This window comes from Coturnix japonica, chromosome 8 (assembly GCF_001577835.2).
Source record: "Coturnix japonica isolate 7356 chromosome 8, Coturnix japonica 2.1, whole genome shotgun sequence".
In the NCBI taxonomy this organism is placed as follows: domain Eukaryota; kingdom Metazoa; phylum Chordata; class Aves; order Galliformes; family Phasianidae; genus Coturnix; species Coturnix japonica.
The window spans coordinates 14,368,672-14,386,067 of record NC_029523.1 but is presented as its reverse complement, the minus strand read 5'-3'; the positions used below and the strand labels follow the sequence as shown (position 1 = coordinate 14,386,067).

The 17,396-nt window shown below is 44.1% G+C and overlaps 1 protein-coding gene across 1 annotated transcript; it reads right to left on the bottom strand.

The window, feature by feature from the left end:
- Window positions 1-260: 260 nt before the first annotated feature.
- On the bottom strand, window positions 261-16,569 carry LPAR3 (lysophosphatidic acid receptor 3). The gene is made up of 4 exons (XM_015870453.2): window positions 16,176-16,569; window positions 11,248-11,716; window positions 7,935-8,692; window positions 261-2,469 (listed from the first exon to the last, which is right to left on the bottom strand). The coding sequence occupies exons 3-4, from the start codon at window positions 8,668-8,670 to the stop codon at window positions 2,120-2,122; spliced, it is 1,086 nt and encodes a 361-aa protein (XP_015725939.1). The 5' UTR covers window positions 8,671-8,692; window positions 11,248-11,716; window positions 16,176-16,569; the 3' UTR covers window positions 261-2,119.
- Window positions 16,570-17,396: the final 827 nt, after the last annotated feature.

The window sequence follows — 17,396 nt, the reverse complement described above, 5'->3', positions numbered from 1 at the left end:
TCATCCACACGTGGATTACTTTTGCAGCCCAAATTCTGAGTTCTGCAGGAGAAATGTAGTATTTCATCCATTGCTGGACATGGCCCAGGTCTTCTTCATGCAAGTTCTCTTCAGGACCCAACCCAACTAAGCATTACACTGCAACACTTCTTGGCACCACTAGCCAATCCTATTCAAACATAAACCCATCTTTGAGAAAATAATTTTTGTGGTGCCAGGTAACATTCAATCACCATCTGAACAGGAAACAAAACAAGCGGTTCACTTTTAAATAGCATTTTATTTTCCTTTAGCTTTATGTACTTGGTTTCAGCCTAGCTAGCACAAACCATGCGCTGCAAGTAGCTCTATAGACAAACATTTTCATGATATGCCTTTGCAATGTCACTGGCTCTAACAAGCACTATTTTACATACTTTGCAAAACACCAAACTAAGAAAGTAGTAATTGCACAAGAACATTGCATTATAATGGCAAAAACAAACACATGTAAACTTTTGCAGCATTACTCGTAAATACAGCATTTACCTTGAAATGTTAGGCCATACACCTTCTAGCTAACTTGTTTTACAGGAGAGCTCTCTGAACAAGGGCTTGCTGTGTTTGTAAGCCAAGGCCTGCTGAGAAATCCCCCAGTGCCTTCTACAAAACTGCAATTCGACCTTTAAGTCAGGCACAGGCTCTGTTTTGGCCAGCACAATCCAGATACCTGCACTCAAGTGGTATCAAAAGAGTTTGCCCAAACCAAACCACTGATTATCTTTTGGACTCATGCAACACGCTCTTGATGTTGTTCTTCAGCCATTTCAGGTGGTCAAAACTTCCCAAAATGAAGTTGACCAACAATCAGGTTTTCTTTAAGACAACACAGGCAACTCTTGTTCTATCACAGCACCGAGAAATACATGTTCCAATTATTAAACTAGAAGTTCACAATTTAAAAATATCACCCTTGAGCTTTAAATTGCTGGATTCCTATTAGAGCATAGTCCCTAGGTCAAAACTTCAGGGTTTTTGGGCTGTGTCTGCATTCACACTGGACACAGTCAGTCTCAATGCTGAAAGCCCTTCATTGCTCATTTTCTCATGGCCTCTTCATCCCTCAAGCATTGTCCAGTAAGAACTGCTTGTACATCAGAGGTTAAATATATATTGATTGTCCAACCCTGTCAGGATGGCTTTGTAGTCCTGTAACTGTTACGTTGTCTTTGGGATTTTTCTTCTTTAATTTCTACTTTTAAAAGTTTAATTGAGCCTATGCATAACACGCGTTAGTTAGACACCCCTTAGAAGTTTACCTTCTTACAACAGGGTTTCAGGTATCACTTCCCTCAATGGCACAACAGTTACAGAGGGGTGAACCACCCATTTGATATTATCTAGTAGTATGAAGCGAGCATAATGAACCCAGCCATGCTTTTAGTCCACCCTCCACAGCCACCTACGTGACAGCAGTGAAGTGTGCAGCACGTCTCCTTGCAGCACTCGTGCCTGTGTGGGAGCAGTAATCACTCTTGTGCTTTTTGTAATGTCACATCCTGATGATTTATGGTTGACTTGGATATACACACGCACAGGTATTTGGTCTTTCGATCACAGCTGGGTTTCTGGCGCAGCTTTAACAAACCGTCAAACTACCTATCTTGAAAGTAAGAGGAGTAAGAGAGAAGGTAAGTATGAACTATTTCATGAACTTTGTAAACAGAGAAAGCAAACAGGCTGCAATTCTGTCCAGCCCAGCCTACAGCCCTCCTCAAGAAAACTCTCAAAGCATGAATGCCATGCACTGGAGGGTCTCACTATATTGTTTACATTTTGTTCCCATGCACAAAAAAAAAGTTTCTCAGATGTGCTTACTCCAGTCACACAAAACTCAATTCAGGTATCTGGAAAAAAAAAAAAAAAAAAAAAAGAGGAGAAAGACTGCAGCACAGAAAGTTTTCTTCATTACAAAGTGTTTTTCCATCAGGCAATTATTTACAAGAACTTTTGTTAACACTGGAGTTGAGGCTCTGGAACAAAGTGGATATATTGTTTACTAGCTTTGCCAGTCAATCTGCTCTTACAAAACTTCTCCCTTCCCCCTCTGGTTCCCAGCCAAGTCAGTCCCTTGAATCAGTCAGGAGTTGCCCTTCTCACCAAGATCTCCTTTTCCACAAATTGTTCCTTGAATAATGCCATCTTCAATGTACTGCCCTGTGGTGTCTGTGCTCCTGCCAAGCACAGTTGAGGGAATTCGTGATGAGCGTCTCTCCTGGTTATTATCATCAGAGGAGCAGCAAAGCATTCTCTTCATGGTACCCCACATCTCATCATCTTTGTAGGAATAAATTACTGGATTCATAACAGAGTTCAACAGGGCCAGGAGAAGAAACCACCTTTTCACATTCTGAACCCCACAGCTGGTACAGTTCAGGCCATCAAGCAGCAAGACAACCAGGCCAGGAGTCCAGCAAACAACAAACGCACCTAGAAATAAAGGAAAGGGAGAATGTCAAGAAAAAAACTATATATATGTGTATAAATAAAAAACTATATATATATGCTTCACACTGCCCAGGGGTTTCTTTTTACATCTTGTGAGATGTAAAACTGCATCTACTACAGCCTTTCTGCCAGGCCCAGAATACACAGCTTGCTGGAGCCTGCAGGGAGAGCATCCAGCTAGTGGCAGCCCCAGCCTGAACACAGGTGGGAAAAGGTCCTCACAACAGCAACATGTCCACTCTGGTAGATAAGCAAGACCACAGCTAGCACTTTGAATGGACATGATGCCTTCTCTTCATTTATCTTTTGTATGCTGGAAGATGGCCAGAGGCTTCCCACTGCCACCACTTGTAAGGGAGAACAGAGAAATAAACGAATGGTTGAGTTAGTGAAGATGAATCAAAATGAGAGTGGTGAAACAAAATGACAAAAGCCCGCAGCCCTGGAGCAGCAGGGTTGCTCCTACCTGTGGGAGAAGCTGGTGGGGGTTACACATGGCAACCCAACAGGGTCCCTGCCTGCTCCCATCTCTGCTTGTGTCCTGCAGCACCATCAGCTCCTCGCCTGGGAGCCCACAGTCCTGCTATGGTGATGCTAACTTAGCACAAGCCACAATTGCTGCCTGACATACTGAAATAGAAAATTACAACTCTGTGAAAGCACATTTCAAATATTGTACTGAGGAAATTCCGATCATTTGTAACAGCCCTTTTTTGGGCTTTAAAAAAAAAATAAATAAGGAAACACATAAGGATGATAGCAGCTACATGCTAAGAAGCTGTCCTGGGATTCTCATTATCTGCTTGGCCATTTTGGTCCTGCTCATTTCTAGGAGACTGCTGATTTCCTTATGCCTGAGCTGTGCCCAGCCTCCAGGGTGGCTATGGGCAGGATCCAGCGTAGAAGCACCTCTGGCATCCAGTGCTCATTCTGTGCAGCACCTGCTTGAGCCACAATACACACAGCCCCCAACCAGGAGTTCAGTGGAGAGAGCCCCCATTTGAATGTCAGGCCATGTAACAGCATATAAAACAAACTCATGTGTTACACTGGATGCAATGTAGCATTGTATCCAGGGCAACACAGTGCAGATCTTGATACAAAATGATCCTCCTGGAGACAGTTCTTTTGAAAAGCGTCATAAGGACACCAGGTGAAGTGCAATCCTTGAGTTTACTGTTCCTAGAAGTACTAAGCAGAATGCAAAGACAAAAGACTGCCTCTTCAGAAAATGCATTTTCTATTCTGCTGTGCCAAGCTGTTTGTGATGCTAAGTACCAATTTCATAGTGTTAGCTTAGAGTTGATGGTCAGCATCAGTAACATTCCTCCAGCACCACTGGCACCAGGAGCAGCAGGCTGCCACCACAATGCACTTTCTTTGGTCAGTCCCCACAACACGCGCTGGTTTGGCCCCACCATGCTGAGTAAGCAGCGGTGACATCAAGTCTTACAGTCTGCAGTGGAGCAAGCATTACACTGACTTACTACCCTGGGGCTAAAGGCAAATCCCACCCACTGCAGCCAGCAGTGGAATCAGACCACCCAGACCAGAATGACTACATGTGAGGCTCAGCAAGTATTCGAACACAGTGCTTTTGTAGGCCACAAAGGGTCACTGGCAAAATAGTTGGCAAACATGCCAGCTCCATGCAGAAATCAATATGGCAGCAAGCTCTCCCCTGAGAAAGCACAGAAAGCATTCCTTTTACAGTACCTAAGCATGCAAGGTGGAGCACTGCTTACCTGAAAGTCAGCAGCAGAAGAAACAGACCCCGAAGCCATGTCTAACATTAGTTACAGAGAAATTCCTCCTTCAAACAAATCCTGAGCTCAGCAGGCAGCCTAAGTTCATAAATTCCCAGGATACACTGTGGGGGACTTATCAGTGTTGCAAAAGCAAAAGTACAGGCAGACAACATCTAAAGACACCTCTCTGCTATCCAGAGCACATCACACAGAACTTTAATTCCCCATTCTGGAAAGCTGCACCCAATCCATGACCAAGGACAGGGACAGAGGGGAATGCAGTGACAGTACTGGGGCTCCTACTTCAACTCCACCCAAAATGCATGTTGTTCTGAAGGCATACAACCTAAACAATTCACATCTTACTCATAGCAAGGCACTGGTGAAAGCAAGGCACAGAGACTTACAGCCTTTCTAGGATTCTGCTATTTTTAACCACAGACCTTTCAGAAGGAGCCATGGTTAAATATAAGCCTTTCTTTTGTCCCTCCAGTGATTTTCTTTGCAGACTTTTCATCTCGCAGCAGCTTCCTGACAAAGTGCCACACTTCCAAAATAATTTCTTTTCTGGGACTCTAAAATTTAGAGCATGACATGAAGCAAAGCCTGGCTGCAGAATGAACCAGAACTGTTCTGAGACTTCGCACTGGATTAGGAGAGATCAAGTATCACAGCGCCTCAAGGTCAACATGAGGATTTTCCACATGTTTGGAAACATGGACTTCCTTGTAGATTACATCATCTATACTTAAAAATGAAGGAATTCCTGTCTACCTGGAAGCACTACTGATGCTTTACCATAAATCTCTCCACATCAAAGCTGTCTCTCTGTGTGCCAACACTAAGAACGAAAGCAGAAAAAACCACCACCACCAATGCAGCAGCTTCCAGTTGCCCTTACCATATGTGCACATAAAACAGAATGTTACTGATTAAACTATATATTTACTAGAACTGAGAGTCATCTGCCTCAAGGTAGCTATTTCATCAGGGATGTCACTGACAAGTTCAGACAAGCTGTGGCACACACACCACCTGGACATCACACTTATCTGCCTCTACCTTTCCTCTAAGCCACAGCTGCATGCTCAGCCAGTACTAAGGCAAGGCTGAGGATTTTAACCCCTTTTGCTAGGTTTCCCATTTCCAATCACGTAACTCCCTACAGTTTGGCATGCCAAAGGAATGTCATTTCTGCTGTTTCTGTCCTGTGATGGATCACAGGGGCTATGGCAAAAGGAGAGATAACAGGGACCTCAGTCCAGGTCTCTGAAGGAGCTATGCAAGCCCAAAGAATGGTGCAAAGAACTGTCTGTGCCTGAGATCACCATGCATCCAAAAAGTTAAACTGAAACACAGGCTCACAAGCATCTAACTGCAGGACCATGGGAGAACTCCACCCATAAAGGACAGCAATGCTTTGGAAGTGATGCCTTGCCTCCACCTCCTTCCCTGGGGAGGAGAGCATGCCAACAGCTGAAGCAGCCATGACACCAAGAAGGCACGCTAGCAAGCACCATCGTTCTCATCACACTTCCTCCAGCAACAGAGCTTCCTGGAATTGTCTTTAGAAAAGACCATATCAGGCTTTTACTGCAAAGCATCTTCATACATTTAGGAGCAAGGCACTGAAAGTGACCACCTTGAGCTGAAAACCCCATATCCACATGCTGCATATAGCTATATGTTGTTGCATCAGTGGATATAAGAACAGCTTTAAAAGCATCAGAAATGGTCACTTGAGGGCTCTTTTAGTAATCAGAAAGAGCAGCAAACATGGCTATCCAGTTTCTAATGCCTTTTGCACAGTGTGCTTGGATGACTAGGCCAGGAATGCATATTTAAGCTGTTCTAAGAAATTCTTATTCCTAGAAATAATCATTTATAAAAAGCCTCACAGAGCTAACATTTATAGGGTTGGTATGAAGGAAAATGCTAAGAAACATTTCCTCTGACACAGGAGTTTGGGGTAGATGATATATGTATTCATTTGACTTCTATGGAAGCAAGTTCTGTTTTGATTTTGCTTCTGATTGGCAAAGTAAAAATGATGAGCTACAAAGCAGCACACAGACTTTCTAAGTTAAATGTGCCTGTCCCAGCAAGCTGTACCACCATTTGCCTGAATCGTAGTTTAATCTGTCGGCTTAGGAACCATTCAGGTAGTAAGAAAAAGCTGACACCGATCTTGAAATCAACCCTAAGGACCCCCTTTTCCCCAGTAAAAGGAAAAGAGAACTTGAAAGGAAGGACATGAACTTTGAAGTAGGTTATTTCTTCCCTAAATGCCTAAGCAGGAGCAGGAATGGATTCATACTGCCTCAAGAAATAAGTGTAAATAATTACACCCAGAAGGTTTTGTTCTGGTCTTTGGACTTAATCCTATAGGTGCTCTCCACACTGCTCTCTCTCTCTGCCTGTACCAGCTCAATAGCCTTCCTTCCAGTACAAATACCTCTTAGCTCTACAGGGCAAACACACGCTGTCACTAAGAGCTAACAGCTATTCCTAGATTCTACTCAGACCTGTCCAGCTTTGCTTAATATAACATTACAGCAATAGCCTTCATGAAAGAATGATTACAAATAAATATCTCTGCTTTCCTTCTGTATCTTTAGGATTACTTGTCTACCTATCCAACCTCAAAAATGGAAAAGATTGGAATAGCAGGTTTGTTGACGCAAAGGGGAGATGGCAGAGTGGCCAACTGTTTGCAGCACAAAGCACAGCAGAAAGTCTGGGTGAAATTTTCTCGGTCCCAGAAGCGTCTCTACAATTGTTCCTGAAGGAGCATAGATGAGCTAGATGCAAGTCAGTACCACTGTACAGCACAAAGCTGTGTCCCAGGTACATATGGAACCAACTTTCCCCAAAGCCCCACCTGTCTTGCAATGACTTGTACAACATCAGAAGTAAAGCCATATCCATGATCTGAGTCCCCACTACATGAGCCAGTGACAACCCAGTTCCACCATAGTGAGCTGCACAAGCCGTACATGAGTGAAGTCTATCTTTTACATAACATTTCATTCAGACTGAAGTCTTGGTAAAATTCATCACACCAGCCAGCATTTTCTTCCAACAAAAAAGCCACCCACTCTGGGACCCTCTAATTTATTTGAAAAATAGCTGCATCACAACTAGCTGCAGTGAACTGAGCTGCTTAACTATCCGGAGCATCCTTAGGGAAGAATCTAGGTAAAATCGCATGATGAAAGTGAATTTTCTTCTTACAAAGCTAGTCTTGGAAGGAGAAAGATCATAGATCCACCAAACATCCTCTCCCAGCCCTAGGAAGGTGCATTTGCAAGAGTAGAATAGCTAGTAAATTCAAGAAAAAAGCCAAAAGGATTCAGAACCTTGTGCAGACATAAAAAACACCTTTTGGAATGCATTTTTCTAAGTAGCAGTGATTCTTCCTAAGCCTTCCTCCACAGGTACTTGACAGCTTGCTCTCCCCACTAACAAAGAGCATATAATTTGTATTTTGTAACAAGCTGCTTACAACCAAGCAGCCTGAGCATTTACCAGAGTGGCTTATCCTCTAAGAGTTGACTGTCACTCTACTTCAGGCTGCTGTTTCAAGCAACATTTGTTCCACAGTTCAAGTTGGACAGAAGGCTAACCAACTTCAGGGCATTAGCAAGTTTCTATTTTGTCTGTACACACTGATCAGCTACATCATTGGCAGCCTCTTACCTAAGAGAGTCATGACGGTCTTCATAAGCTTCACAGGAGTCCTCCTACGGCTAATAGATCCACTAGTGTGCGACGACAAGACATTAGTTTTCCGCTGGACATACATGTAGATTCTTATGTAAACCACCACCATAATGAAGAAAACAACAAGGTTTAGGACACTCCAGAACACCAAGTAACTTCTGCTGTAAATTGGTGCCAGGGAAGAGCATGCAGAAATGTCACAAAGGCAGTTCCAACCCAAGGTAGGAACGGCACCCATAAAAATTGCAATGGCCCAAATAGATATAATTAAGAAGGTGACTCTCTTCTTCGTAAGATTACTGTGGATCTTCATCCGCATGATTGACATGTGTCGCTCAACCGCTATGACAAGGAGATTCACCAGGGAAGCTGTAAGGCTGGTGTCCAGAAGACCCTGACGCAGAAACCAGCGATTAACAGTTAATGTCTTGGACACCGGGCCAGTGTTGAACATCAAGAAGACATAAGCAATCCCAGCAAAAAAGTCCGCAGCAGCTAAATTGGCCAACAGATAGTAAAATGGAAAATGAAACCTCTTGTTCTTGACCACGGCTGCTATGACCAATGAATTTGAAATGAAAATGAAGAGGCAGAAAAACGTCCCAAAACACAGAACACCAATAAGTGGTGGCCCTGTCCACTCATCTGCTGTATGAGTGTTTGTCTTATTATAAAAGAAGTCCATGCGCTTATCATAGTAGCATTCATTCATCCTGGATTACAGCCCCTGCATCCTATGAAGGGCAAAAAGAAAAAAAATTAAAATTAACTATCGGTCCTTGTTTGAAGCACCATAACTAACAACATTCTTCTGGGGACAAAGGAAAGAGTATGAGAAGGCATACATCTGCAGGCCTCAAATAAATAAATAAATAAATAAATATAAAAATAATTTTAAAAAACCACTCAACTTTCATATTGTACAGTCTAGTGTAGGAGATATTTGTCCACCAAAGGACTGCAATGCATGATGCTTTGATGAACCAGGAATTTTCCAGAGCCCTAGCACTAACAGTCACACTGTGTAGGCAGCAACATGGAAGTTAAAAGGTTAACAGTGACTTCCTGGAGGTCAAAAAGAAAGTCTGAGCAACAGCCAGGCCCTTCTGACTGTGAAATCCCACATTTGAGCCACAGCCCCATCATTATTTCCATTTCTCAGTGTATCCAGTCAGGACAGAGAAGCATAAATCACAACTCTTCCATTTAACTGGCTAAACAATGAAAAGCCTATTACTGGAAATGTTTTTATTTCCAATTATATATTAATGAATGTAATAACATATGTATATAAATACTAAAGGCATATATATTCTGAGCACGTGTCAGTTATTTACTGCTACAGGATTTAAGTAGATGTGCAGAAATGGGAAAGAAACGCTGCATGTATTTAATGGCACTGAAGCCACAGATTATTTTATTGGGCTGTCAACCCAAAGTCCTGTGAGCAACACACACACCCACCAATTATCTTCAGACCCAAAACCAAAGTGCAGGACACGGAAAGCCCTGGCGCAGCAGTAGCATAGGGCTGTACTCTCATACCCACTCGGTACTGTTTTGGACACTGGACTATTAAATGTGATGAAGGGGGAGGTCTGGTTTCCAGACAATGGCACACTTCAGCTTCTCCAGTGAGGTCAATATCAGCTGCCTGGGCAATCTTACTGAATTTTTTGCAAACCAAAAGGAGCTCATACTGATTTACATAGACAGTGGCTGGTCTTGGAGAGCAAAGGCTGTGCAGTCAGGTATTAGTTGGTTTCTGATTATCACTAGGCTTCGTGTTTGCTGTCAGAATCTGAGTAAGTGTTTCAGCAATGATTTCAATAAAAGATCCTATACAAGGTTTACCAAACCCAGGAACCCAACTGCAGCATGAGATGCTGGTCACAGCAGGCACCACACAGAGCAGCTCCCAAGGACAGGAGCTGGAGGGACAGTGCTGCTGGGGGACACACAGTGCCAGATCCATAAGCCTCCTCAGGAGCCTCGGGGTGCCACGTATGACAGAGAAGATGACTTTGTGGGGCCAAAAAGAGGTTAAAAACAAGAGATAAAATGGGCACAGGCAGAGACATAAAGCAGGCATAGGCTTTTTACTTCTGTAACTAATTCTGAATACAGATAAAGATCAGGTTTGCTTAGGTAATCACAGGCTAATAATGGACTAGAAGTTATATTTCATCTCTATAGTGACTGTGAAGCAAATTAAGCAACCCCCAGCAGGCTGGCTAACAATTCATGTTTATATTAAAAATAATTTGAGTTATAAAAGTTTGTCTTTTGTTTATTACATTGGTTATTTCTCTCCTCCAATATTTCTATCATCTAATTTTAAATCACTTCATACTGCTCCCCAATTAATACTTGCGGCAAACTGAACATTTTTTGAGTACTTCACTTCCTGAACTTGCTCCTTGCCCCTTCTCATTTCAACCCTGCACCTTGCAGTCAGCAGAAAGGCTGACTGCTTGGCACTGGTTTCTATATTATCATCCTCAAGAACCTAGGCAACCACTTCTTTTATGAAAGAATCTCTTATTAAAGCATCAAATTCAAGAAGATAGAAGAACAGTTGTTTAAGGATGGAAAGTGGAAGGAAGCAAGTAAATCATCCCTTGCACTGAAATATTACAGAGCAACTCTCTATCTAAAAATAAGGGGGTTTCAGCAACTCAGATCCACCATGAGGAGTCACATAGAGATCCGTGCTTATCTCTCATTGCTCAAAGCAGCACAGTAGAGTTGAGCAGTCAGTAAATCTCACATTTTCACTCAAAAACTTCTCAGAACAAGCTGTAATTAAATCTGTATGTGACCAGAAGTCCCCAGGCAGCAGCGGCAACAGCCACTGGAGCTGGGAGCCCTGCCCAGTGCAGGCGGCTCTGGGCTCACCCACTGAGGCAGAAAAGGACTTGCTGAGCCTGGCAGGGAGCACCTGCATATAGAACTAGCATTTTGGGCAAGAGCAGTAGGGGGGGGAAAAAAAAATCTGTGAAAATTACAGTAAAGGCTTTCTGAACATGTATTATACTGTGTAATCATCTCAAGAGGTGGATCCCTCACTTGCAATTGACCAGGGAGTAGAGATCTGCAGACATTTTTGTATCTTTTCCGGGGACTGAGCTTAAAGAAATCTATAATATCAACTCTGAACTTTAATTCTAAATACTACAGATTATTGAGATTCTATCCTCATTTGAAACAGTTCCCTCCCCCCAAAAAAAATAAATAAATAAAAACACCCGTCAGTTCTTCTTTGCTAAAATAATTATAGTACACTCACTGTCACACAGCACAGCTCAAATGACGAATGACTTTGGAAGCACTGCCTTGTGATGCTGAGCTAAGGAAGGAGGAGCAGAACACAGTTGAGGTCTCAGGCTCACAGAGCTGACTCTGAATATGTCCAGACAGAGGCTGCATCCAAGTGGGAGCTGAACAGATGAATGGCTTGTGTGCATCCCAGTGCTGCAGAGCACCAGGCTGCCAGTACCAGTCTAGGTATGCAGAGCACTCCTCACTCCACAGTCCATCCAGAGTGCGGGTATTTCACACTTCCATTTCACTCCTGTGCCCTCACAGCAGAACCAGTCTGACCTCAAGGCAGCTGTATCCTCACTGGTGCTGCACCATGTGTGAGGGGATATCCCATGTTTCCCAGAGTGACACAGGTTAGCACACTGCAGAATGTGATTCTCCAGGTCATCTCTTATGCAGCCAAACAGGAGACCATTCTCTTAATTAGGGCAGATCTAAAGAAGAAAAATAAACTTATTAAATATTAGACAGTTTAGATTAAGTATATTTAAACAAATAATTGAAAAATCAGGCATAACACAGATGGTCCAAGTTATAAAATTAATAGAAACTGAAGCAGTAGAAAAACAGCTAGACCTTTTATTTTGAAAGTAGCTTTCACCAGCTTGATATTTGCAGCTTTTATAGGAAAGGACAATAAACAATCTCCATTCATCACCTCTGTGTCACTCAGTTTTACAGACCTCCACAAACTCTAAATATATGACTATATTAGTCAGTCAGTATACAGTAGCTATATACTGTATATTCTACAGGTGGGCTACTCTATTTGCTTGCAGCAAGCCACTTGAAAGTGAATACATCAAAACTTTAATGGTGCCAGGAGCATATCCTTGTCAAAAAGGTTATTTTCCTCCGTCTGTTTAATGAGTTCAGTTCAACTAACTGTGGCTACAAATATCAGGAGCTGACAGACTCTGAAGTAAGCTTTCCTCTAGCACTCCAAGTGAGCATATCCTTTGTGCAGGGGAAGTTATTTGCTCCAAAAATATCAAAAGATTTGGTTTGGTTGAGCTGTTTGCAAATGCAAAAAGCATACATTTTAAGTGCTCCCCATTCCAGTTTATCTTCTGCTCTGCTGGCTGAAAGACAGCTTGAACATCTGAGTTGATTCTGCGTTTCTCAATGCAAGTGTAACTTGTGTCAAGTCAGAATGTATCCTTCACATTCTCAAGAACTGGCATGAGTCTACGGGATCAAACTAACTACTTAAAGGGTTAATAAAATAAACCTTTGCCTGGATAACAGTTCAGACAAAAGCTTCAGCTGGTTGCCAGTTAACAAGCTGTGAGTGTTGTCCTCCAATGGAAATAGTTATCTTCAAGAAAGTTACCAAACCATGCATTCAAATTGTGATTAAAATCATTTTTTGTGATTAAAATCACTTTTATTTCACTTTGATCCAAAATTAACTTGTCTTCTCATCTGCTTCTCATCTTTAATGCAGCCAGTTTTGAAGGGAAACTCAAGCAGCATTTTCGTCAGAGAAATTTAAGAGAAGGTCATCCTAAAATTTCATCTGCAAGCCACAGGGTGATTCACAGCACACGCCACAGCTTCCCTGCCTTTCCTGTCCAATAAAAGTCATGTTGTTTTAAGGCATTTGCCATAACCTCATAGCAAAGCTGGCATCAGCTGGGGACATGAGAAGCAGCTGCCCCAACTGCTGTGTGAGGGCAGCAGGACAGGAGCAGACAGGCTGTGAGGAGCAGGTGAGGTGTGCTCCAGGCTGCAGTAGGGTAGAGCCCTGGCAGATGCCTTTGGACTGATCATAGAACAGCTTGGGCATGCAGGGCTGGTCAAACTGACATACGCATGTTGCAGGCACTGCAGGCAGAGAAAGGAGACAAGCAGCTCTGGGTCCCACATCCAGTCTGTTGCTTCAGGAAAACACCATGGTGCTGCAGCTATCCATCTGCATTTCCACCCTCCAAGAGGCAGCACTTCTGCCCCATAGGCAGACAATGACACCCCGGCTCTCGTCTGGTTCCAGCTGGCTGGCACCTCTACAGTTCTGTCTCTCCAGCCACTGAGAAACTCCTCCTGCCCTGCTCCGTGGGGATGGCAGAGGGCAGGCAGTCCATATGCAGCAGCAGTACCAGACCACCAGCCCAGCAAGGGAAGCAGCTCTGCGTTCCACTCCACGCCCTGAGTGCATGCACTGCCACAGAGAGAAACAACGTGGCCAAATGATTGCACAGTAACCCAAGAAACCCATTCAGGTTACCTCAGCTTTAAAAGAAAGAAATGCCAATGCTGACAAGGGTGTGTAACGCAGCCCAAGCCAAAAATGTTAATATGTAACTGTAAGAAGGAATCCGGTGAGGTAAGCTCTCACTTCACTCTGAATTGTCTTTAAAAGTTAATTGCTACTATACAAAAATCAGTTCAGAGAAATGGATGGAAAGGAAGTTTTTCCTTAAATCCCCATTCTCAGTCAAATCAGTTTGTGGCACACATGGAACATAATGTTATTCGTGAGCACCTCAGACTCAAAACCAAAGACTTTTTATCTGGTACCATTAGAGGATGCGGTGGAAGCCAGCACTCATTTGGCAGGTTTTACAGAGACAAATTATCTTAGAAGTAACCATTTTAAGTTTGGTTTATTAAGGAAATTCTGTGGGCGCTGCCTGTACTTGGAACAGCATCCCACACAGCCCAATTCTCAAGGCACTAAGAATACAATTTTAAAATCCATTCTTTTTAATGCAGCCGTGGAAGATGGAGAAATCTTACTATAAAGTTATAAAGCTTAATGAGCAAGCTGCTGAACACAGAGAACTTACTTATTACTACAGAAACCCATTTCTAGCTGTGGTTGGCTTTTTTCTTCATAACTTCAGATAATTGACTGCAAACACGGATCAAGCATACACAAGTAGCATTAATATATTATTCTAAAGGGAGCTGAAGACCAAGATAAGGAGAACAGAGTGCCACATCCATTTGCACTCCAAGCCTGCTTCATTTCCATAATGTTAACCTGATGGAAATGTTCAGACTTCCACTGGGGTTCTCACCACATACACAAACAGCCCATTTTAATGGCATCATTGTTTGGACTAAAGCGGGAAAGGATGGGATGAGGGAAGCCAAGACAATTCTGTAGGCACGTTGCATTTCTGAGACATATAAATAATTTCTTTGAATTATTTCAGTGACTCGTTAGGTGGTGGAAAAACGTAAGGCTTCATAAGTCATCCAATAGCCTTATTATTGTTTGCAGAATGAGGGTTATAAACAAAAGAGTCTTAAGAAAAGCATTAAACCTACCAAAACCTTAGGACTTCAAAACTAAATATTTAAATTACAAGGACGGGAAGCAGTACCGCCAGCCATGGACCACAGCGCCTTGTACACACAGACTGATAAGAGGCTGGAAATCACTACTGCACACAGCAGTGTCACCCTGTGCGTGCCTGTGGCTGTGCTGGTACCCTGCAAGCTGCTGCCAGCTGTAAGGACAGCCAGGCTGGGAAGCATGAGGGCACCTACACGAGTACTGGCAAAGCTCAGCATTCATCTCTTGGCATGCCTCCAGCACAGCTACCCCACTGCTAAGTTTTTTTAATGCTCTGATTCCTACAAGCAGTTGTTAGGGACAGCTACCAAGTAAGTCACTGGTTACCACAGGTTTAGACTTCAGACTTCAGTAATTTAAGACTTTCTGAAATTATGGTTTACTAAATCTATATATGGAGTTCAAACTAAAAACTTCACTGCAAAGCTTTCATTTAAAGTCTCCTTTAAGTGTGGTTCTGGAAGGAGCTGGCAGGTCATCCTATAATGTGGAAACAGACACAGTACTTAAATTATTTAAAAACTGTTCAAATAGCCATTACAACGTGAAACATGCTCCTAGAAAATACCTGCCCTGCTTCTAAACTAAGGTCTAGAGAAATGGCCAGCTTTCTCACCAGCAAATTGGTCACCAGCAGATCCATTTCTTTTTTTTTTTTGTAGCCCAGTACAGAGAACTCAAATGCTGGACACACAAATCCTTTCAGCACATTCACCATCAAGTGAGCTTTCTTCTTTCACTCTCAGCCCACTGCTGATTAGAAAAAGCCACCTGCCTGTATCTGACCAGGTAACAGATTCAGAGCCCTGGTTCACAAGCGCACACTTTGCTGGAAGCGGTAGGGATGGTGGGCTCTGAAACATACCTGCTGGGCATATGGAAGTGGATCTGATTGCTTTAAAAACAAGCAGAATTCATCCAGAGATATGAATCTTGATGACCAACTGCTTCCATGGGATGTATTCTCATTGATAGCCTATACTTCAGAGGTTATGTTCTGTTAACTGATAGCATAGGGGCTATGCCAAAGGGTGCTTTCAGGAGGTTAGTGCTCAGGAGAGGACCCAGCCAGCTCAGCTGCCCTGAAGCTGCAGCCTGCTATTCTGCAAAGAGACAAATGCATCCACCAGCTTTACTCAAGATAAAGCTATGACTTTCCTTATTGTGCTTCTTTCATTTTAGTTCATTCTCAGCACACAGACAAACTTACCAAAATTGAGTTTTTCTACCATATAACTCATTTTCAGTTGTGCTTCCTGCTAAACCTCTCAGAAGACCACAAGAACATGTAAGAAACCACATATGCTCAAAGAAGCAAACTACAGCAACACACATCACCAGCCTGTAATGGGAATCGCCCTTTTCTGGGCTCATTGCAGAAGGGAGAACAGACTGATGTGCACTCACACAAAAGGTGGAAACACAAAGGTACGAGCTTTTTTCTTTTACCCCTTGAAGCAAAAAACAATTGGAAGTAGCAGTATAAAACAAAACAACACGATTTTCTCTTAGCCTCATGCAGCTCGAGACCATACCTTCAGAGAGAATAACTTCAGAGAACACGGCAAACATCTGTAAGCCATACTTACTGCCAGTGCCCCAGCGGGACACGACGCGTGTACACATCCAGAGGTAAGCAAAGCCAGGTGACACCTGTACAACCAGCCGTGTGCGTGGGACTCCCGCAGCCGCCGCACCGCGTCACAGCCCACGAGTGGGATATTGTGCTGCGCCCCTCCAGAAGCTCCGAGCAACTCGCTACCACTCGCAGCGAAGGACGGCGGGCAGACCGGAGTCAAAAGTTGATAAGGCTGCAGAAAGCGCTGCTCCGCCTCGCTACGAAAAGCGTAGTTCACAGATCCCGAAGCTGTTGCAACCCGCAGCCGAGCAGTTCCATCGCCGCCGGGCTCCGCTCTCCAGGCCCGCGACCCGCCCGCCCCCCGGCCCGGCGGGGTGCCGGGGCCCTGCCCGGTGCCGCGGCTCCGCTGGAACTCACCGGCAGCCTCCGGAGCCGCGCCCGCCGCCCGGAGCCGCCCGCCCCACGCCGCCTTAACCCGTCCCGCGCCACCCGGCCCCGGCCCGTCCCGGGCACCCTTGCGTAGAATGTTTTATGGCTGAGCGTTCTCCTAGGGGCGCCAGGGGAGGCCTCCCACCACCCGCTGAAGTCCCCCGGCATACCTGGGAGCCCACCGGGGGGCTGAGACAGCTCTCACACTTCGGGAAACACAGCAGCAAAGCCTGGACGAAGCAGCCCTGACCTCCACGAGCGGCTGGGGACAGCACCAACAGCTGTACAGCCTGCTTCCCTCCAGCATCTGATGCGGATGGGTTTATAGCAGCTGTATAAGAACAAATGAACAGAACAATCCTGTACTCAACAAGGTTATACAGAACGCATAAGGCTCTCATCATCCTGGCATGCAGGAGCTGGCTTTACCATTAAGGACAAACTAAGCGCCAGTGTAGGTGCCACAGGTCTGAGCACTGGGTCTGTCCCAGTGCTGCCCACCTGTCTGATTCACCAAATGCAGGCAACGTGGCTCAGATGCACAGGGCCATACGTGTGGCTGCTGGAGCACTGACAAAAGAAAGTCACAGAATGAAGGCTATTTATTTCTCAGACATCCCAGTAGCAAGTACAGCACAAATACTACAGCGCTAGAAATAGGTGGAGCCCCACACATTAACATGAAACACAATGTGCCACACTACCTCTACTACAGCAGTTTTTCCTATTTTGTTCATAAGGGGAAGAGCCCGGTAAAAGAACAAGCTCTTGCCCACCCTATTCCCCCCTTACTGAACACTCA